Source organism: Chionomys nivalis, chromosome 2, assembly GCF_950005125.1.
Source record: "Chionomys nivalis chromosome 2, mChiNiv1.1, whole genome shotgun sequence".
Taxonomy (NCBI): domain Eukaryota; kingdom Metazoa; phylum Chordata; class Mammalia; order Rodentia; family Cricetidae; genus Chionomys; species Chionomys nivalis.
Window position 1 is genome coordinate 70,281,459 of NC_080087.1, and position 21,593 is coordinate 70,303,051.

General features: G+C 47.9%; 2 protein-coding genes across 3 annotated transcripts in view; one reads left to right on the plus strand and one right to left on the minus strand.

Annotated features, from left to right (window-relative positions):
- Positions 1 to 9,998, plus strand: part of Brsk1 (BR serine/threonine kinase 1) — a 27,524-nt gene extending 17,526 nt beyond the window's left edge. For both annotated transcript variants that reach the window (XM_057762435.1, XM_057762436.1), the window contains 7 exons: positions 106 to 166; positions 566 to 935; positions 1,332 to 1,380; positions 1,475 to 1,598; positions 2,317 to 2,515; positions 4,336 to 4,425; positions 9,327 to 9,998. In XM_057762435.1, the coding sequence (XP_057618418.1) occupies positions 106 to 166; positions 566 to 935; positions 1,332 to 1,380; positions 1,475 to 1,598; positions 2,317 to 2,515; positions 4,336 to 4,425; positions 9,327 to 9,484 (1,051 nt within the window). In that variant the 3' untranslated portion in view covers positions 9,485 to 9,998. The remainder of the gene's footprint in view (positions 1 to 105; positions 167 to 565; positions 936 to 1,331; positions 1,381 to 1,474; positions 1,599 to 2,316; positions 2,516 to 4,335; positions 4,426 to 9,326) is intronic.
- Positions 9,853 to 18,024, minus strand: Tmem150b (transmembrane protein 150B). Its single transcript, XM_057762437.1, has 6 exons — positions 17,943 to 18,024; positions 17,656 to 17,715; positions 17,499 to 17,566; positions 17,067 to 17,194; positions 13,883 to 14,066; positions 9,853 to 10,419 (listed from the first exon to the last, which is right to left on the minus strand). Exons 1-6 carry the CDS (start codon positions 18,008 to 18,010, stop codon positions 10,211 to 10,213), a joined length of 717 nt encoding a protein of 238 aa, XP_057618420.1. The 5' UTR covers positions 18,011 to 18,024; the 3' UTR covers positions 9,853 to 10,210.
- Between the last annotated feature and the right edge of the window lie 3,569 nt (positions 18,025 to 21,593).

Consider the following 21,593-nt stretch of genomic DNA (forward strand, 5'->3'; position numbering starts at 1 on the left):
TCCCCTGCCTGGTCCTCATTCCCTCATCTGGGAGGATATGGAAATGAAGGACTATTTGAACCCTTTAAAACTCTCTCAGATTTGCTTTTTTAATCCTGTAAACAGATCCCGCAGCGTCAGTGGAGCGTCCACTGGTCTATCCTCCAGCCCTCTGAGCAGCCCAAGGGTAAGGCTAGACCCTCAGGCAAATTGAGACAGATACGGAGAAGTCAGAAAAGATTGAACAGAAAACAGTTTCATGAGGCATTCTTACCCCCAGAAGTGTCAAAGACCCCATTTCTGTGACTTAGGTTTGCATTTGTAGTCTATCCGAGGGGTTTAATCACTTACCATAAGTTCTTTGAGCACAATCAGTGTGCCAGTCTCTGCTTAAGCTGGGGTTGCAGTCTTAGTATGGTGATTGGAAACAGTGCCAGTGTCTCAAATACTGAGTGTAGGTGAGGCTGACTGGACTACAATTCCCAGCATGCCTCGCATCCCTTCCCAGCGAGTCTGAGCAAGTAGTGCTTCCAAAGCATCCTGGAAATTGTAGTCCAAGCTCTTACTAGATCCTGTTCTTTCACAGAGTCCGGTCTTTTCCTTCTCGCCGGAGCCAGGCGCTGGAGATGAGGCTAGAGGCGGTGGCTCCCCAACTTCCAAAACACAGACGCTGCCTTCTCGGGGTCCCAGAGGCGGGGGTGCTGGGGAGCAGCCACCGCCCCCCAGTGCCCGTTCCACACCCTTGCCCGGACCACCAGGCTCTCCGCGCTCCTCCGGTGGAACCCCCTTGCACTCACCTCTGCACACGCCTCGAGCCAGCCCTACTGGGACTCCGGGAACAACACCACCTCCCAGCCCAGGCGGTGGCGTCGGGGGAGCTGCCTGGAGAAGTCGTCTCAACTCCATCCGCAACAGTTTCCTGGGCTCCCCTCGCTTCCACCGGCGCAAGATGCAGGGTAGGGGTTTCAGCAGCTGCAAGACTGGAGTTGCCAACTTCTGAATTCTAATGTGAGAAGGAGGAGCTAAATGTCCTTTGAGCCATTTCCATGGGGAGGGGGCGTCTTCAGGTAGAAAAGATCCATCTTCCTAAGTCCCAAGACAAATGGAGATGATAAGGTTTGGAGCGAAGAAGGGGTTTCGGGGAGGAGATGGAGACAGGCCCTGTATGATGTATTCTGTCCATGGAGCTTGAGACCCATCCTGAGAGGCGTGGCCTAACCACTGCCTTTCCTCAAGGGGCCAGGTCAGACTTCTGGGTTAAGGTTAGCCATTTGAGATGTGACTGCACCTACAGGGCCCTGGATGATAAATAATAAAACGTGTTGACTACTTTCTCTCTCCTCTCTGACCAGTTCCCACCGCTGAGGAGATGTCCAGTTTGACCCCAGAATCCTCTCCCGAGTGAGTTCAATAAGGGAAGGAGCCGAATGGGAACTGAGGGGATTTATCTCTTAGCGTCTTCATGACCCTCCTGCTTCTATCCCCTTTCACCCAGGCTGGCAAAACGTTCCTGGTTCGGGAACTTCATCTCCTTGGACAAAGAAGAACAAATATTCCTCGTGCTAAAGGACAAACCTCTAAGCAGCATCAAAGCAGACATTGTTCATGCCTTTCTGTCGGTGAGAGCCCTGGCACACCCACTGACCACAAGGATACACTCCCTGCCACTCTACCCCTGTCTTCCTTCTGAGACTCATGGGATTTGTAGTTTTCCAGCAAGAGTTGGACTTGGTTAGTATTGGACAGGGAGGCGGGAACAGACTATAGGAGCCAAAACCTAAACTGCTAAAATAAGACCCTAAAAAGCAGAATCCTGAGTACCAGTGGAAGGTGAGTGAGTTGCCATGCCTTGCCACAAAATCTGAGGGTGGTAAAGACCGTTCTTATCCCAGCACTCGGGAGGCAGAGGCAGGCGGATCTCTGTGAGTTCGAGACCAGCCTGGTCTACAGAGCTAGTTCCAGGACAGGCTCCAAAGCCACAGAGAAACCCTGTCTCGAAAAACCAAAAAAAAAAACAAACCGTTCTCAGTGGACCTCAATGCTTCCTACTTAGTCCCAGTCCCATAGCCCTAAAAATAGCCCTTTGCTGTAGGGCTGTGATGGGTTTTGCAATTACCAAAACATGTGACTTGTGGAGGAAGGGAAAAGTGTATTTCATGTGATTCTAACTATCCCATAATAGCGGAGACCACATGAATTTGGATTCGTTCTTCTGAATGTAGGGCAGAAGAACTACAGACACCAGTGGCTGATGAGACTTGTTCCTTGTCCAGAGCCAGGTGTAGGATGGTTTTCTGTCCCTTAGACTCATCCCATCCTCGTGTCCTCACCTTCTAGATCCCCAGCCTGAGTCACAGTGTGCTGTCACAGACCAGCTTCAGGGCCGAATACAAGGCCAGCGGTGGCCCCTCCGTCTTCCAGAAGCCTGTCCGCTTCCAGGTGGACATCAGCTGCTCTGAGGGTCCGGAGCCCTCGCCCCGAAGAGATGGCAGTAGTGGGGGTGGCATCTACTCCGTCACCTTTACTCTCATCTCTGGTGCGTCTCTCCTGACCAGCCTTGGGGTATTCGAGATCTCTAAATAGAATTTTCAGCACAGGAAGGCAGCAAGAACAGGAAATCAGTACAGAATTCTGATTCTGTGAGCCCCTCCCCCCCAGGCTTTCCGTTCCCAATCTTTCCATGGGTGAGTCTAGTGAGATTATTTTATGGATATCAGTAATCACTCATTTGTCAAAGAGAGAAATCTATGGAGTAGTTTGTGCTACCTTCTCATCTTCTATTAGAAGTGTGAGCATGCTAGCCTCAAATATAAGTGTGCTACACCGACCAGACATCACCAGTCTACCCACGGAGTTCTTCCTGAGCTCAAGTGTAGCCTTAGAATTTTAACTCCAGGCAGCAATGACCAATCAAGAGTTGGCCTAACAGAAGAAAAACCACAGGAATGTCTTGCTTCTAATTCTTGGTTCCTGGGCCTTAATGTTAGAAGTACATATATAGGCGTATTCCTCTGTCTGCTTTCTTCGTCACCAGTTTTAATATGTTATGGCGAGGGGATGAGTTTGCTCTGAGAGCTTGTAAAGCAGGCTGCATTGAGTGTGTGTGACACAGCTGTCACATGGAGGTCAAAGGTCAGTTTGTGAGCATCAGTTCTCTGCTGCCATGTGGTCCCAGGGGTGAACTCGGGTTGTCAGGCTTTGCCGCAAGTGTCTTTACCCACTGCACCATCTTGCCAGTCCACACTTGTTGGTTGTTTTTTTTCTCTCTCACACATTTTCTTCCTTTCTTTTTCTTTTTCTTTTCTTTCTTTCTTTTTTTTTTTTAATTTGGTTTTTGAGATGGAGTTTGTCTGTTGTTGGAGGAGCCGCTTGTGTCCCGGCCACCCATAACTGAAATAATCACACAGAAACTGTATTAATCAAATCACTACTTGGCCCATTAGCTCTAGCTTTTTATTGGCTAACTCTTACATCTTAATTTAACCCATTTCTATTAATCTGTATATCACCACAAGGTCGTGGCCTACCAGCAAAGTTTTAACACATCAATCTTCAGTGGTGGATCTATAGTCTCCCTGACTCCGCCTTTCTTTCTCCCAGCATTCCGTTTAGTTTTCCCCACCTACCTAAGTTCTGCCCTATCAACAGGCCAAGGCAGTTTCTTTAATCATTAATGGTAATCACAGCACACAGAAGGCACTCCCACATCAGTCTGTAGCTTTGGAGCCTGTCCTGAAACTCACTCTGTAGACCAGGCTGGCCTCGAACTCACAGAGATCTGCCTGGCTCTGCCTCATGAGTGCTGGGATTAAAGGTTTGCAGCACCACCACCATGCTTATTTTTCATGTTAAAAATTTTTTTATGTATACGAATATTTTGTTTTCATGTATGTCTATGCATCATGTGTGTACCTGGTGCCCAAGGAAAACAAAGGAAGGTATCAGATTCCCTGGGACTGTAGTTACAGGTAGTTGTGAGCCACTATGTGGGTGCTAAGAATCAAACTTAAGTCCTCCGGAAGAGCAGCCAGTACTCTTCACAACTGAGCCATCTCTCCAGCCCCTCACTTATTTTTCTTACATTTTTTCCCCTCACATCATTAAGGAAAGTTAAGGGAGCAACAACATCTATTTAAATAAAAACCAGCACCTATCGTTATATTAAAATGAAGATGTCAGGGTGTAATAGTATTCCTTAGGTGCACTACAAAGATCCATTTGGGAACCAGTTATTGACATAGACCCAACAGAGTCAGCAAAGTTACCCCTTAGAGGAGAACAGACTTGCTTGATGGAGGGACCTTGCCTGCCTCTGCTCTAAGTAACCATGTTTCCTATTTGCCCATCGCCCCACAGGTCCCAGCCGTCGGTTCAAGCGAGTGGTAGAAACCATCCAGGCACAGCTGCTAAGCACTCACGACCAGCCCTCTGTGCAGGCCCTAGCAGGTGGGTACCACACAGCCAGGGTGACCAGGTACAGACTCTGTGCAGGCCCTAGCAGGTGGGTACCACGCAGCCAGGGTGACCAGGTACAGACTCTGTGCAGGCCCTAGCAGGTGGGTACCACACAGCCAGAGTGACCAGGTACAGACTCTGTGCAGGCCCTAGCAGGTGGGTACCATGCAGCCAGGGTGACCAAGTACAGACTCTGTGCAGGCCCTAGCAGGTGGGTACCACACAGCCAGAGTGACCAGGTACAGACTCTGTGCAGGCCCTAGCAGGTGGGTACCATGCAGCCAGGGTGACCAGCCCTCTGTGCAGGCCCTAGCAGGTGGGTACCACACAGCCAGGGTGACCAGATGCAAATTCGGCCTTCTCTTTGCTTTGGAGAAGCCAGACTGGCCCATTTCTTGGACTTTTGGTCAGTGTCTTGCTGAGGCCTCCCCTGCACTGTTGAGAATAGATTTCCCACAGGAGGCTGGGCTCTGAGAAGGGGATCCTCAACACTCCAGAGGCCCTAAGAGGACAGTGGCCTTCATGTTGGAAGCCATGGAACATGGTGCCACAGAGCTGTGGAACTCTTCCGTGGGAGATTTACCAGCCATCCTGGTGTGCCTGGGACTGGGGATAAGGCATGACCTTTAGACTAAAACCAGGACAGATAGGACATATTAGTGGCTCACTTTACAAGACCCAAATGTCATTGGCATTGAAGGACATAGTTCTTATCTGGCTTCCATGGGGAAGAGCAGAGGCCAGGCCTCAGGGAGGGTTTGTAATTCACCCAGGTTTCCATAAGAGAATAACATAAACTGGCCAGGGGTTAGCTCAGAGGTAGACCATTTACCTAGCAAGGGTTCCTGGGTCCTATCACCAACAGAGAAAAAGAAAAGCAAAAAACATAATCTGGGTGACTTTTTAAGCAATAGGAAACCAGGTATGGAGATGCATGTCTGTAGTCCTAGCATTCAGGAAGCTGAGGCAAGGCAGGAAGGTTGCCAGAAACTCAAGGCCATTCTGGGTGACTAGTTCCAGCCATTTTGGCCACTTAGTAAAACTGTTTGAAAGCAAACAAATAGGACCGGAGGATGTGGCTCAGTTACAGAGCGCTTGCCCAGCATGCACTGTGCTCCGGGCTCAGTCCTCGCACCACGTAATTAGAAGTGGTGTCACACAGCTGTAACTCAGGCATCGCTTTGGGGGTGGAGTGGAGGGTCAGAAATTCAAAATCAGTCAAGCAATGGTGATGCACGCCTTTGATCCCAGCACTCAGGAGGAAGAGGCAGGCAGGATCTCTGAGTTTGAGGCCAGCCTGGTCTATAGAGGGAGTTCCAAGACCACCAGAGCTACCCAGAGAAACCTTGTCTTGAAAAACGAAAGAAAGAAAGGAAGGAAGGAAGGAAGGAAGGAAGGAAGGAAGGAAGGAAGGAAGGAAGGAAGGAAGGAAGGAAGGAAGGAAGGAAGGAAGAAAAAATGAGGGCTGAAGAGATGGCTCAATGTTTAAGAGCACTGGTTGCTCTTCCAGAGAACCTGGGTTCAATTGCCAACACCCACACAGCAGCTTGTAAGTGTCCATAACTCAAGTTCCAGTGGATCTGACACCCTCATACAGACACACATACAGGCAAAATACCAATATACATACATATATATAATTTTATTTATTTTTTTTTTTTTGGCTTTTTGAGACAGGGTTTCTTTGTAGCTTTGGAGTCTGTCCTGGAACTAGCTCCTTGTAGACCAGGCTGGCCTCGAATGGCCTCGAACTCACAGAGATCCGCTTGCTTCTGCCTCCTGAGGTTTGGGACTAACGGTGTGCACCATCACATCCTGGCAAATTTTTTTAAAAAGAAAAAATTAAAAATGGGGCTGGAGAGATGGCTCAGTGGTTAAGAGCTCTTCCAGAGGTCCTGAGTTCAATTCTTAGCAACTACATGAAGGCTCACAAACGTGTATAATGGGATCTGATGCCCTTTTCTGCCATAAAGGCATATGTGCAGATAGAGCACTCATATACATATAAGTAACCTTTTTTTAAAAGTGTTTTTAAGTGAAAGAAATTCAAAGTCATTCTCAGCTATGTATCAAATTTGAGGCCAGAAAGATATTCATGAGACCCTGTCTCAGAAATAAGCAAGATAAAATTATTTTTTTAATTATTTTTTTCAAAAAGTGTTATTTATTTTGTGTACATGGGTGTTGTGTGCATGCATGGTGGGTGTGTGTGTGTGTGTGTGTGTGTGTGTGTGTGTAGTCCAGAAGAGGGCATCAGAGCCCTCGGAAGTGGAATTACAGAGGGTTGTAAACTGGGTATTGAATGCAGGTCCTCTGGAAGGGCAGCCAGGGCTCTTAGCCAGGAAGCCATCTCTCTAGCCTGGGAGCTTCTGTCCAAAGAATAGAAGTCCCAGGTCAAGGCAGCACACAGATCTGGAGTTTGTCGGCAGTCCATTTCCTCGTGCACAGATGACCTCTTCTCTCTACGTCTCCTTAGGATTCACTTTTTTGCCTTTTTAGGTATGTAGACATATGTCCATATGTAGACACAAATGATCTTGAACTCCTGACCCTCCTGCCTCCGTCCCAGATGCTGGAATTATAGGCAGACACCATCAGTCTAGCTTTCACTGAGGCCTTTGATAATTTCATGGCACTAATCCCATATATGAAGGCTCCACCCTCAAAATCTAATCATCCTCCCAGAAGCCCCTACAATTTCTGGGTGATGTTTCCAGTGTGTAAATTATAGGGACACAATGTTTAGCCTGTAGTACAGTACAGGTGTGTCTGCCATAGCAACTAGAGATGCAGAGATGGGAATTCTAAGTGAATGAGGGGTTTACAGAGAAAAGCAGGCTCCGTTTGTAGGAGCATGCTGAATACACAAGAGTCCTGTGAAATCAGCCTGACATCCCTCTGTCCCCGTCCCCATAGAAGGGATTGAACACAGAGAACTCAGCAATGAGTAAAGCAGCCACTGGAGGACACTAGTAGCTTGACTCTTGACAGGGCTCATCTTGACCTTGGAGTCATTACTTATGGCTATCATTAATAAATGACCTCAAGCCGGCTGGTAGTGGTGCACACCTAGAACCCCAGCATTTGGGAAGCAGAGGCAGGTAGATCTCTGTAAGGCCAGCCTGGTCTACAGAGTGAGTTCAAGGACAGCCAGAGTTAAACAAGGAAACCTAATCTGGAACCCCCCTCCCAAAAAAAGACCTCAAAGTTGGCCCCTGAAACAGTTCAGAGTTTTCATCATACTGTCCTGGAAGTGCAACACTCAAGCTAACCTCAGGGTGTCGTCCTGAGAGCTGTCCTTTTTTGCTCTACGGCTCCTACCTACACCTGTAGCCACATCCTCCAGAGCCAGTACCACTGTACTGCCCCTGGCATGACTGGTTCATTTAAGGACTCGGGTGACTAACCTGGGTTTACCCAGGTAATCCCAGGTAGTCTCCCCACCCACAGGGATTATCCTGAGTCACACAGATGAGCTCAGCGTTTTCACAGGTCCCCAGCTTTATGATGTGAACATCTGGGGGGGGGGGGAGGTGGCATTATTCAGCCTCCCTGGGGGGTTATTTCGCAGTGTGTGGAGACTCTTTGATCCTCTCACATGGAGAGCAGGAAGGTGTTACTGGCATCATGTGGGTGGGGAACAGGGATGCTGAAAAACCTTGTAACTCACAGAAAATTTCTCACAACAAAGTTATTCAGGCCTCAGTGCCAGTGCCCAGGAGGATTAGTTAAATGACAGTTGCCGCAATAAAATACCTCACAAAGGCAACTTCAGGAAGTGGGGACTGGCAAGAGGGCTCCTCTAAAGGTGCTTGCCACTAAGCCTGACAACCCGAGTTAGGTCCCCAGGACCCACGTGATGGAAGGGAGAACACATTTCTGCAAGTTGTTTCTTTTCCACAGTGGAGCTGTAACACATACACACCACACACACACGCACACTTAAAAAGTAAGGGACGTTCCAGGCAGCGGTTCTACATGTTCTTAATCCCAGCACTCAGGAGTCACATACAGGCAGATCTTTGTACATTAGAGGACAGCCTGATGTTGAACTCCATGTACACACAAAATCATGTGCACAGGGGCTGGAGAGATGGCTCAGAGGTTAAGAGCACTGCCTGTTCTTCCAAAGGTCCTGAGTTCAATTCCCAGCAACCACATGATGGCTCACAACCATCTGTAATGGGGTCTGGTGCCCTCTTCTGGCCTTCGGGCATACACGCAGACAGAATATTGTATACACAATAAATAAATAAATATTAAAAAAAAAAAATCATGTGCACACACGTGCTAGCATATGTATACAAGGTGTGGCCTTCCTCAGGCCAGTTGAACCAGATGGGTCTGAGACCTCAAAACAGTTCACAACACTGTGAGCCCCATTCCCGTAAAATTACCTAGTTATCAAAAAGGGGTACTGCAGTTATCAGCCCTGTGGTTGCCTCTGAGAGCTGAGAATTTCTTGTGATGGACTAACCTGGGCCTCAGACAAGCTGGGTAGGTTTTCCCGAAGCTACAAGGCACCTACCTCCAGGCCTTCTGTAAGAAAAGGTATGCTTCCCTATGGCGGCTGTCTCTGGGACTTGAAGTCTCACAGGTGCTGAATTTGGTCTCTGATTGTTATCACTACTACATTTATTTATTTGTATAGGGAAAGTGAGCCCCATGGTGTACATGTGGTCAGAAGATAGCTCAGAGTCAGTTCTCTCTCTCTCCTCCTCTGTGGGTCCCAGGGATCAGACTTAAGTCATTGAGCCTGGTGACACCTTTACCCACTGGACCATCGTGCCAGCCAACTTTGGTTTCTTGGGGTGACTGAGACCAGCAGACAGGAGCCTCAACCTGGTTTCAGCAGCCTATCAGCCCATACAAAATTACTTCTTCCTTCACAGATGAGAAAAACGGAGCCCAGACCCGGCCTGCTGGTACCCCACCCCGAAGCCTGCAGCCCCCACCAGGCCGCCCTGACCCTGATCTGAGCAGCTCTCCCCGTCGAGGACCCCCTAAGGACAAGAAGCTCCTGGCCACCAATGGAACCCCTCTACCCTGACCCCAGGGGGTCAGGGAAGGAGGGGATCCCCCTCCACCCCCCTTCCCTGCCCCCCTACTGTGAATCTGTATATAAGGCCCAAGGAGTATGTTGGGAGGTGGGGGGACATAAAACTCGGCCTTGCCCTGCAGGGATGGGGCTCCAGGGGCCGTGCCCAATGGGGGGAGGTTCTAGGGCAAAAAGGGGGTGGGAGCTGTTTCTATTTATTTATTGATTAATTTATTATTTTATTTATTGATCAATCTCTGCGGGTGGGGTGGGGGAGGGATGGGAGCTGGTTGGGGGTGGCTTAGCAGATCCGGACAGGGCCCTCTGTCTCTGTGTCATCCCCAACCCCTACTCCCCTTCCTGGGCCCCTGCTCCCCACCAAGTCCTTTTCCCTTCCCCTCCGACCTTCTGTACGGATTTGCTCTCCTGGAAGGAATTCTGGTTCTGGTTTTGCGTGATCCTGCCTGCGTCTGTCTGATTCCGCCGGCAGCAACAACAACAACAAAATTAATAAATAGCCTTGATCAGGGACAGCTGGCTGGCCTTCGCCTCTCAATTCCTGGGGTGCTTCCGGTCACGGGACAGGTGGGTACCATGATGATGCCCCTCTAAGTGGTGAGCACCAGTCCGCTCTGCATGCGTCCATCAGGCAGACTGTCCACCTCAGCCTCCAGCTCATCGTTGGGTGAGCCTGGGTTGGCCCCATCTTTCTTTCTCTGCCAATAGTGCGGGGCCTAGTCAGAGCATCTGTGACATCTGTGCATTTGGAGAATCAGTGGGAGTCTGTGGGAGGCTGCAGTCCAGTTGGGGCTCTAAGTGCAGGGTGCAGCCCCGCAAGCTGGAAAAGTCCACGGCAAAGAATCCAAATAGCACAAAGAGCAGCATGGCCACCGCCCACTCGCAGGCAGCAGAGGCAGAACGCATCCGTTGGGAGTACAGGATGATCACTTCACACCAGTGTCAAGGGCCACATGCTACACGCTAAAGCCCTGACCGCCCCCCTCAGATGCTTTGGCATTTCAGGCCAGGAAAGTCCATCCTGGTCACCAGCCTCAGCCCTATCCCTTCAAAGGGACTCAGTGCTCTCCAAACCCCGCCCTTCTCCGTCTGTTCCTGGGTTTGCCCTCCCACATGACTTTGATGAGGAATGGAGTACCTATGCTCCAAACTCACTTTCCGTTCTGTGAGTCCTTCCTGATCCCAGAGCGACTCCTATTGTTTTCCCGACCATCTCTGCTACCTCCAGCTGGATTGCTGCTTGGGTTTCCCCCCTTTGTTTGGGCTTTTTTTTTTTTTTGAGACAGGATGTCAGGTAGCCCAGGCTGGCCTTGAACTTGAGATGACCTAGCTAAAGATGACCTTGAAATTCTAGTCCTGTCTCCACTTCCCAAATTTTGGGGTTCTAGGCATGTGCCACCACAACCTAGTTATCTGGTACTGGGGGATGAACCTAGAACCTCCTGATGCTAGGCAAGGATGCTACCGACTGAGCTACAGTACCAGTCCCAGGTAAGTAACTTCTTAAACATATCCCTGGCCCCCACTAGTCTCGGGCTATTTACAAGTTCCTCCCCTATTGTGTAACCCCAGCCTCCTCCACATTAACTGCTTAACAAAACTGATTCTCCTTGCCCCAAACCTGTTCCTCTTTAAGGGATTTAGGAATTTCCAATCCCTAGACCAGCAGATCACCTGCCCTGCTCCACCTGCCACCACCACCACCCCCACACACAAACACATACAGAAACACATACACACTCACACACACTGCTTTAACTCATTTCATTCAACTCTGTAAAACTTTGGGTTTTGCTGGTGGTGGTGCCTCATGCAGATGCAGGTGGATCTCTTGTCTCTGTAAATCTGAGGCCAGCCTGGTCTACATAGTTCCAGGCCAGCCAGGGTTACATAGTGAGACCCTATCTAAAAAGGAAGAAAAGAAGTGAGAGAGGGACGAAGGAAGGAATGAAGAAGAAAAAAAAAGAAAGGAAAAAAACAAAAACTTCTTTTGTCAGCTTACTTACCTTCCAGGGCCAGCCCCGAAGAGACAGTGCTTGCTTTCTGGCGCCTCTCATAACCCCTGTCTCTTCCCTCCCCTCCATTATCATCTTCTATCAGCGTGAACATCTTTTCATTAATGCCCTGTGCATGCGCACTGTGTGGAGATCGGAGGACAGCCTGGTGGGATCTATTTTCTCCTTCCACCATGAAGGTCCTAGGGATCTAACTCAGATCTTCAGCTTGGAGACAAGTACATTTACCTGCTAAGCCATTTGCACTGCTGTGCCTGCTTTATGTATTCAGTGTTCTGCCTGCATGTCTGCCTGCAGGCCAGAGGAGGGCACCAGATCTCATTACAGATGGCTGTGAGTCACCATGTGCTTGCTAGGAGTTGAATTCAGGACCTCTGGAAGACCAACCAATGCTCTTAACCTCTGAGCCATCTCTCCAGCCCTATGCATGCTTTTTGATGTATTTTTCTCATCTGTAAGTTATTCTCTAAAAACCCTCCAAAACTTACTTGCAAAATACAGTGTTTTGGAAGGAGACTAGATATTGCTTCTCCTAGGCAAGCCCTCTCTACAACTGAGCTTTACTTAAGATGGTCTCCCTGGCACAGAATTCATGATCCTCCTACCTCAGCATTCCTGGTGCTAGCATTACAATTATGCACCCAGTCTGCCTTCATTCATGGACTTCAAAGCTTCTTAAAAGTGACCAGTTTCCGGTGGCTGGAGAGATGGCTCAGAGGAATAGAGCACTGGCTGCTCTTCCAGAGGTCCTGAGTTCAATTCCCAGCAACCACATGGTGGCTCACAACCATCTGTAATAAGATCTGGTGTCCTCTTCTGTACTGCAGGATACATGAAGGAAGAAACCTATATACATAATAAATAAAAATCTTAAAAAAAAAAAGTGACAGTTTCCAGGGCTGGAGAGACGGCCCAGCAGTTAAGCTCTCTGGCTACTCTTCTGGAGGGTCCTGGTTCAATTCACAACAACCACATGGCAGCTCACAACTGTCTATAACTCCAATTCCAGGGCATCCTCACACAGACATGCATGCACATAAAATAAAAATATATAAATCTGAAAGAAAGAGAGAGAAAAGCCAAGAGCTGAGACAGGCAAGGTGGCTTGCCTCCAAGCCTGTATATAACCTTGATTCAGTCGTCAGGAATCACATGGCAGACAGAACCAACTCTGATCTCCACGTAGGTGCTCTGCCACTCCAGCAGCCCACACGTACGTTCATAGGTGCACACTAAATGAACCAGTGTTTTAAAAGGGTGAGGTGGGGCTGAAGAATATAGCTCAATTAGTAGAGTGTTGGCCTAGCTTATGAAAACCCTCAAATTCAATCCTCTGAACCAGAAAAGAATAGATGTGATCCCCCACACCTAGAATCCCAGCACTCAGAAAGTAGGGATAGCACAATCAAATGTTCAAGGTCATCTTTGACCACAGAGCCAGTTTGAGGCTGCCCTGGACTACATTGCTAGATTGACATTCTCTCCTCCATGTCTGTCTTCCTCTCCCTCCCTCACCCAGCTCGTTCGTGTGCTCTCTCTCTCTCTCTCTCACACACACACACACACACACAGCTGGCTGGCTCTAGTTAGTAGCATTTCTAGTTATGCAGGAACAAATACTCCTTCCCACCGAGACCATCCCAGGTCACTTATGTGAACCCTCAAGCTGGGAGAAGATGGTTGAGCAAGTGGTCTTGTGGAGCAGCACCAGTCATCTGCAACCTGTCACTAATTCCAGCCGAGAGACTTCCCCAGCCTGAGCCTGCTGTGGCTCTTCAGCACCCAGAAAGATGCCTGACATGCCTGGCTGGGGCCCCTGGCAGCCAATTAACAGAATCTTCTCATTCCTGTTTGCCAGTCTCTTCACGCCGGTGTGTATCTGCCTCACGACACTGAGATCAGCTTGTTAGCTGTCTGCATTGTCTTTAGGACAGGTCTCACTAAGGAACCCAAGCTAGCTTCATGCTCACGGTCATCCTTTTGCCTCAGCCTCAACTACCTGCATTTGATAAGAGTGGAAAGAAACTGAGGCACTTTGGGGATGTAAGAAACTGGTAGAAGTTCCTCTACATAATACTCGGAGAAAGTGAGGTTCCTGAGCAACCCATCTGCCCTCAAAGCCAATGCAATCTACAACACTTGTTTTGTTTTTGAGACAAAGTCCTCCACATAGCCCAGGCTGGCCTTGAACTCCTAATCTTCCCTCAAGTATTAAGATCACAGGCTTGTGTCGCCATGCCTGATTTCTACTTTCCACTGTGGAGCTGTGATCCTGGATGGACACTAACGGACACCCATTATGACACACAGCAAAAGTGAAAGGGCCAGCCCCGAAGAAAAGGCACTTTTGCCCAGTTCGATGCCCTGGGAAGGATACTGGCCACGATGAGGATGGTGGTGAGGCTGCAGAAACTCAGGCGGAGAAGCCTAATCCAGCGGGGCCCAGGTTGGGGCAGGCCCTTCGTCCACCAGGACAGAAAGAACTGTAGCCAGAAGTACAGGTTGCCCAGGATGAAGGCCAGAAAAGCTCCTACCAGGTGTGTGGGCTTCTGGTTCTTCTCCTGGGGCATGGGAGGAGAAATGAAAGTAAAATTATGGTGGGGGGAGTTAAATGATAGAAAGTAGAGACTTTGAACTAGTCCAACAGATGTAATTGGAAACCCAAAGCCCAGGACTGGTGAAACGGCTCAGTTGGCAAATGCTTTCAGGGAGCTACAGAGGAAGAAAAGAAATACCTCCTAAAAGATGTCCTCTGGCAGGTGGATCTCTGTGAGTTTGAGGCTAGCCTGGTCTACACAGCAAGTTCCAGGACAGCCAGGACTGTTATACAGAGAAACCCTGTCCTGAAAAACCAAAAAGGAAAAAAATAATGTCCTCTGACCTCTACTCACATGGTGAGGCATGCAAGTACCTCCACCACCGTCAACTCCCACCTCCACATCTCCTCCCCCTTCCTCCCATCCCTGCGTGTGCACACACACACACACACAGACACACAAATAGAACCTGCCATCCTATCACCAACTGTCAGACTGGGTACCTTGGCCTTTGTCAGCTCCAAAAAGTGTGTATCAGTTTTTGTTTGTGTATATGTGCATGCAGGTCAAAGGAGGGGGCCAGATCCACTGAAGCTGGAATTACAAGTGATTAGGAGTGCTTGGGTTCTCCAGGAGAGCAACAAGTCGTTTTGTTTGTTTGGTTGATTTGGTGGTTTTTTTTTTTTTTGGGGGGGGGGGTGTTTGTTTGGTTTGTTTTTTTGATTTTTTTCAAGATAGGGTTTCTCTGTAGCTATGGAACCTGTCCTGGAACTCGCTCGATACACCTGCCTCTGCCTCCAGAGTGCTGGGATTAATGGTGTACACCACTGCCCAGCCACAACAAGTGTTCTTAATCGCTGAGCCATTTAAATTTAAATTCACTGCTAGGTCTTCAAAGCTCAATACCACAAAAGTGCATCCCACAAAGTAGACGTTCAGGAAACAGGAGTAGAAAAAAATCTTGGCATTCTCAAAGTGTGGAAAGGGAAACACACCCTAAGGAGAAATATTTTTATTTTAAGTTTTTTGAGACAGGTTCTTTCTGCCTCCTCACCTCAACTTCTGGATTGAATCTAAGACTTCATGCATCAAGGCAATCACCCTACTACTGAGCTATAGCCCCAGCCCTAAAGACAGGGTCTCACAGAGCCCAGGTTGTCCTTGAATTTGTGATTGACCTTGAATTCCTGACCCTCCTTCCTCCACCTCCCTGGCGCTAGGTTAACAGATTCATACCAGGCCCAGCAAAATTTAGGTTAACAAAATTATTGGAGGCAAAGGCAAGTGGATCTCTGGGTTCAAGGCCAGCCTAGTCTACATAGTGAGTTCCAGGACAGCCCAGGCTACACAGAGAAATCATGTCTCAAAAAAACAACAACAAAAAAATTGCACTTATTTTGTGGGAAGAAGGGAGTGTCACACCATGGAGTACGTGTGGAGGTCAGAGAACAAGGTACAAGGTTAGGTCTCTCTTATTGAGTGAGTCCTGGGGATCAAACTCAGCTTATCGGGTTTAGTGACAGGCACCTTCACATGCTGAACCTGCTCAACGACTCCCAGATGTTGATACTTGACAGGTAAAACTTTCACTGATATGATAATGGTTTGTTACTTACAAAAACTTGTTAAAAATGTACATAAATATTTTTTAGTAAGGTCAGATTACACATGTAATCTTAGCTGAAGCTGGATCCAGTCTTGGGGCTACGTAGTAAGTTCCAGGTCTACCAAAGCTACCAACAGACCGTGTTCCAAAAAGCCACACAAAAAAGTCCTGAAAGGTCAGGGTAGTGGCACTGTCCTACAATCCTAGCTCTCTGGATGCTGAGATAAGAATGTAAATTCAAGGTCAACACAGAGAATTACCGTCTTAAATAATAAGTCATGGAGGGAGGAGAAAACTGGAGAAAGGCCTAGGAAATTCCTTAGAAAAGCAATAAAATGCAACAGGAACTAAGAAGGCAGCCCAGTCCATAGAGAGCTGGGGTTTGGTTTCCAGTGCCCCATAAAATAGGAGTGGGGCTCCCAGAACTCAGGAGATGGAGGCAGGGGGATCTGGAAGAATTCAAAGCCATTCTCCAATACATGCTGAGTTCAAACAGGCCTGGGCTACTTGAGAGCCTCAGGGGGGAAAAAAAGTGCGAGGGGAGAGGGGGAGTTTTTGGTTGGTTGGTTTTTCAAAATAGGGTTTCTCTGTGTAACAGCCCTGGCTGTCCTGGAACTCACTCTGTAGATCAGACTGGCCTCAAGAACTCAGAGATCAGCCTGCCTCTGTCTCCAGAGTGCTGGGATTAAAGGTGTGCGCCACCACTGCCCGGCAAAAATAAAGGAAGGAATATAATAACAATAACATAGTAGTAGTAGTAGGTTGAGGAATCCAGGAGTAAATGAGCACACAAATAAACTGTTAGGTAAATGACCAGCGGAGGCAGACTGAGCACCCTATGGTCTCTCCCACCCTGCACTTTCACTAGCTTTCAGCAGGAGGCCGAACGGTAGAGACAGACATAAAATTAGTAAAAAAATAAACCAGTGAGATTTTTCCTATCCTTTGCCCAGTCATTCATTCTACAATTATCTATAGAGCTTCACGAATGCCGAGACTAGATTCCATGAATCTCTGCTCATTTCTGACCACCCACGGATTGCTCTTTAGGGTTCGGTCAAGAGGACTGCATAGAGTTCGGTGGAGATTCTGTATAGTGAGAGGCCTCAACCTTTGTACCGATTGCAGTAATTTCATGATTAAATGAAACGGAGACTGGTGACTGCAATAAAATACTCCCAACTCCGAGGAGGGTTTCACACGGTTCTGAGTAAACAACCTAGCACAGATTGCTCACTTCACAAAGCCCTCTAAGCTCCCGCGTGGTCCAAGACTAATGAGAACTACAAGTCCCAGAAAGCCTTGCGAGTCAAGTCTATAGAAAGAGCAGCCAAAAGCCGCGGGAAACATAGGGAATTGTAGTCCGATTTCCGGAGACTGACTACCCCCGTCCCAGGTTGACTCCCAGCGCATCTCACCTGGAAATTGCCTACTATGGAGGTTCCCAGGGCACAAAGGAGTCCCGACCACAGAATCAACTGATTTTGCCATGTTTTTACGCCCCAGTCCCGGAGTTGATGATAGCGCACAATGCAGATCCAAATAGCTAGGAAAGCCATGAGCGAGAGTTAGACTCACTACAGGGTTCCCAGATGAAGGGGGCGACTTGGAACAGGAAGACGCTGGGTTCGGAGATAAGAGTAGGATAAGGGAAGAGGATATTTGGAGGTATTGAGGTACAGGGCTTTGGGGTCTGAGGGAAGAGGGCTGGGGCCTGAACCTTGGATTCTGAGGGAGGAGGGCTAGGATGTGTTCTCTTGGGAAGAGGGGCCAGTTGTCCCGATCTGGGGAAGGAGGAGCTAGGGACCCTTTGGGTAGCTCTGGGCCGGTAGTAAAAGGAAAGAACTTACCTAGGGCAGCTCCTGTATTGAGTACTTGGCTGAAAATGCAGCTCTGGGGAGCATAAGACCCACAGTTACTGCAGAAGAGTAACATGGTCATCTTTTGGCTCCTCCGAAGTAAGGCCCTCCGTTTTCCTCCCCCACCAACCCCCGCAGCCACAAAAACCTGATAAAGGGGAAGCCTTTCTGGAGATCCACAGATCTGTTACCCACGGCAACTGCAAAACTGAGATAGATGGAAGGAATACAGGAAGTCAGTAAGGGGCTTGTGGAGAGCTTTCCCTTCTGTTGACCCAACAAAACACTTCACTGAGTTAATGAATTTCTGCCCCCCATCTTCTGTCACAAGCAGCTCTCCAACACCCAGCTATCCTCCCTCAGACCCAAGAATCCAGACCCCAGCCCTTCTCCCTCAGACCCCAAGCATCCTTTAGTCCTGCCTCTGCTACTCACACAATCCAGATGCCAGCAATAGCCCATAGAGCTAGGATGATTGGTAGCAAGAACAGGTAGCTCCACATGCTGGATTCTGTAATAAAAGTGGAGAAGCTAGGTCTCCCAGGTCAGGAAGCAGTCCTCAGGTGGAGGAGATTGAAGAAACCGCTTTTATGGCCACATTCGCTGGAAGACTGGTTGAGACAGGCCAGCCTTTGCTCAGGGCACTTTTCCTATCTTTCTAACGCCTAATCAACAGATGTTTGTCTTCCTTTTGGTTCTTCACTTCCTTCACCTCCACCTCAGGGGTCTCTGGGTTCCTCTAGGGCCCTCACCTCTCCAAGTTCCCTCAAGTTCTCTTAACTTTCTTGATACGTTTAGATATGTGTGCCAGTATCAAGAAAGACGGGCTTTGATTCGAGGTGTGGCCAGGGAAGGCAAGCCTCCACATTCCCACAGAGGCAAAGTCCAGGCTGAGTGTATATGAGATATTGGGCCTTGGGTCTAATCAGTCACTTTCTGTAGGACACCCAAACCACCACTTCCTGTCTCAGATGCACAAAAGCGTCACCCTAGCTTCAGGGAGCCCCTAACTTCCTTCCTACAGCTCTGTGGGTTCAACGTCCGAATTCCCCAGAACTTTATTCTCCCCACAAACTAGACACAGCCTGCTGAAAGGCGTGTATATGTGTTTCTTCTGGAGTCCAGCCACCTTTACCTACCTGCGAATCCAGGTTTCTTAGTTCTGGATTCTGCTATCGCCCAGGCTGACTTGAATTTGTGATCTTCTGTCCCTGCAGCAGGAGGTTCAGTCCTGCACCATCAGGCCAGTGGTTGGTTCTGGGTTTCTGCTTCCTGGGTGCTGTAGGTTTGTTTGGGTTGCTTGATGTGACATCCTGATGACCCCACCCCATGTCCTCCCCTTACCCTTTCTTTTTCTATTTGAACAGAGTTCCCCAAAACAGGCAGGGCGTGGGTGGGAAAGAGGATAGTGGTGATGAGAGCTCCCTCTGAAGTCCCTGCCCCAACAAGCAGTCACTTATTCTTCATTTCTTGGTTTTCTGAGTCAGGATCTTATCACATAGCCGAGGCTGCCTTGAAAGCAAGACGCCCTGCCTCAGCCTTTCTAGAGCCCAAAGGCTCAGTGGATAAAAGCACTTGTGTAAGCATGAGAATTTGGGTTGGAATCCTCAGCACCCACCACACAGGCATGGCTGTTTGTGCGATCACTGCATTAAGACTCAGATCCCAAGAGCCAGTCTAGCCTAAAGGAGAACAAGCTTCCCTCGCAATAAACATACCCTGAAGGGGAAAAGGAAGGTGGCAAAGAAGACACAGGACGTCTCCCTGGGCTTCAGCCTGCATGCATGCATTCATATGGTGGTACACGGCCACACACACACACACACACACACACACACACACCAGTGAAATAGTGGTAATGATAAAAGTAATAAATGGTTAGCGAGAAGGCAGTCAGTGCATAAAGACACCTGAGGGAGAAGCTGAGTCCTGAGTTCAGTCTCTGGGACACATGATACAGAGAACTGACTCCTCACTTATGACATGGCACATGCAAAATGAATAAAAACAACAACTAACAACAATAATAAAATTGTTATTAATAAATCAGTATTAATTTTTGTTAAACTTTATTAAAGCCAGCTGCTACTTTCCTTCCCAGTTTTGCCCCCTCTTAGTGCCTTCATGGGTCACATCTCCCTCGGCAACCTCTTTTCTTCCTTTCTTTTTCTTATTTATTTTTATTTTTTGGTTTTGTTTGTTTGTTTATTTTTCTAGAGTGGGTTTCTCTGTGTAACCCTGTCCCGGAACTCACTCTGTAGACTAGGCTGGCCTCAAACTCAGAGGTCCTTCTGTCTCTGATTCCTCCTGAGTGCTGGGATTAAAGGTGTGCACCACCACTGCCTGGCTTTCTTTCTTTCTTTCTTTCTTTCTTTCTTTCTTTCTTTCTTTCTTTCTTTCTTTCTTTCTTTCTTTTCTTCCTTCCTTCCTTCCTTCCTTCCTTCCTTCCTTTCTTTCTTCCTTCCTTCCTGTCTTTCTTTCTTTCTTCCTTCCTGTCTTTCTTTCTTTCTCTTTATTTATTTTTTCTTGAGACAGAGTCTCATGTAGCCCAGGCTGTCCTCAAATTCACCACGTAGTTTAGGATGACCGTGAACTCGTGATCCTCTTGTCTCTGAGATTACAGGTCTAGATCACTATGCCTAGATCAGGGCTGATGATGGAGCACAGGGCTTCACGAGTGTGAGGCCATTACCTTACCACCTGAGCTGTATCCTTAACATCTTCTTGAATTTTTTAAAAAATTACATTTGTTCATGGCTGGAGAGATGGCTCAGTGGTTAAGAGCATGACTGCTCTTCCAGAGGACCCGAGTTCAATTCCCAGCACCCACATGGCAGCTCACAACTATCTGTAACTCCAGTTCCAGGGGAAAGATGCCCTCATATAGACATATATGCAAGCAAGCCACCAATGCATTTGAAATAAAAATAAAACATAAAAATTACATTTATTCCCACACACTGAGACAATGGGGATGTTCTATCGGGAACTCACCAAGGCCAGCTGGCCGGGGTCTGAAAAAGCATGGGACAAAACCGGTCTCGCCGAACATAACGGACAATGAGGACTACTGAGAACTGAAGAACAATGACAATGGGTTCTTGATCCTATTGCACGTAATGGCTTTGTGGGAGCCCAGGTAGTTTGGATGCTCACCTTAATAGACCTGGATGGAGGTGGGTGGTCCTTGGACCTCCCACAGGGCAGAGAAACCTGCTTGCTCTTTGGGCTGAGGAGGGAGGAAGACTTGATTGGGGGAGGGGGAGGGAATGGGAGGTGGTGGTGGGGAAGAGGCAGAAATCTTTAATAATTAAATAAATTAATTAATAAAAAAATTATAATAAAAAAATTACATTTATTCACCTTTTTTTTTTTTTTTTTTTTTTTTTTTTTTTTTTGGTTTTTCGAGGCAGGGTTTCTCTGTAGCTTTGGTGCCTGTCCCGGAACTAGCTCTTGTAGACCAGGCTGGCCTCGAACTCAGAGTCACCTTTTTTTTAAGGCGAGGTCTCACCATGTAGCCCTGGATAGCCTGGAAATTTGCCATGTATACCCGACTGGACCAAAATTCAGAGATCTACCTGCCTCTTCCTCCTGAGTGCTGGGATTAAAGGCGTTTGCTACCACCCCCTGGCCCGTGATTTTAATATGTGTGTGTTTTTTGGTAATTTTTGTTTTGTTTCTTTTTTATGTTTGTTTTAATTTTCATGTTTTTGGTTTTTGTTGTTTTTCCCATTTTTTTTCTGAGAGAGAGAAAAAATATGAAGTTGAGTGGGTAACGAAGTGGGAAGGATCTGGGAGGAGTTGAGAGAGGGAAAATATATATTGTATTGAATAAAAATATATTGTAATTTTTTGTTTTGTTTTCAACACAGGTTTTCTCTGTAGCTTTGGAGCCTGTCCTGGAACTCACTCTGTAGACCAGACTGGCCTCGAACTCACAGAGATCTGCCTGCTTCTGTCCCCCAAGTGCTGGGGTTAAAGGCGTGCGCCACCACTGTCTGGCTAGTTCAAAATGTTTTAAAGGAAAATTTAAAAAGCCATATAATAAATCAGTCACTCATTGGGTTAGTGGATTCTCTTAATTGT

Bases quoted from the DNA above. Each gene is read 5' to 3' on its own strand.
- Tmem150b (XM_057762437.1), bottom strand. From the start codon at position 18,010: ATGTGGAGCTACCTGTTCTTGCTACCAATCATCCTAGCTCTATGGGCT. The intron at 17,716-17,942 runs GTGAGTAGCAGA...CATCTATCTCAG, and splicing joins ATTGCTGGCATCTGGATTGT to TTTTGCAGTTGCCGTGGGTA. The intron at 17,195-17,498 runs GTAAGTTCTTTC...TGGCTTTCCTAG, and splicing joins CAATACAGGAGCTGCCCTAG to CTATTTGGATCTGCATTGTG.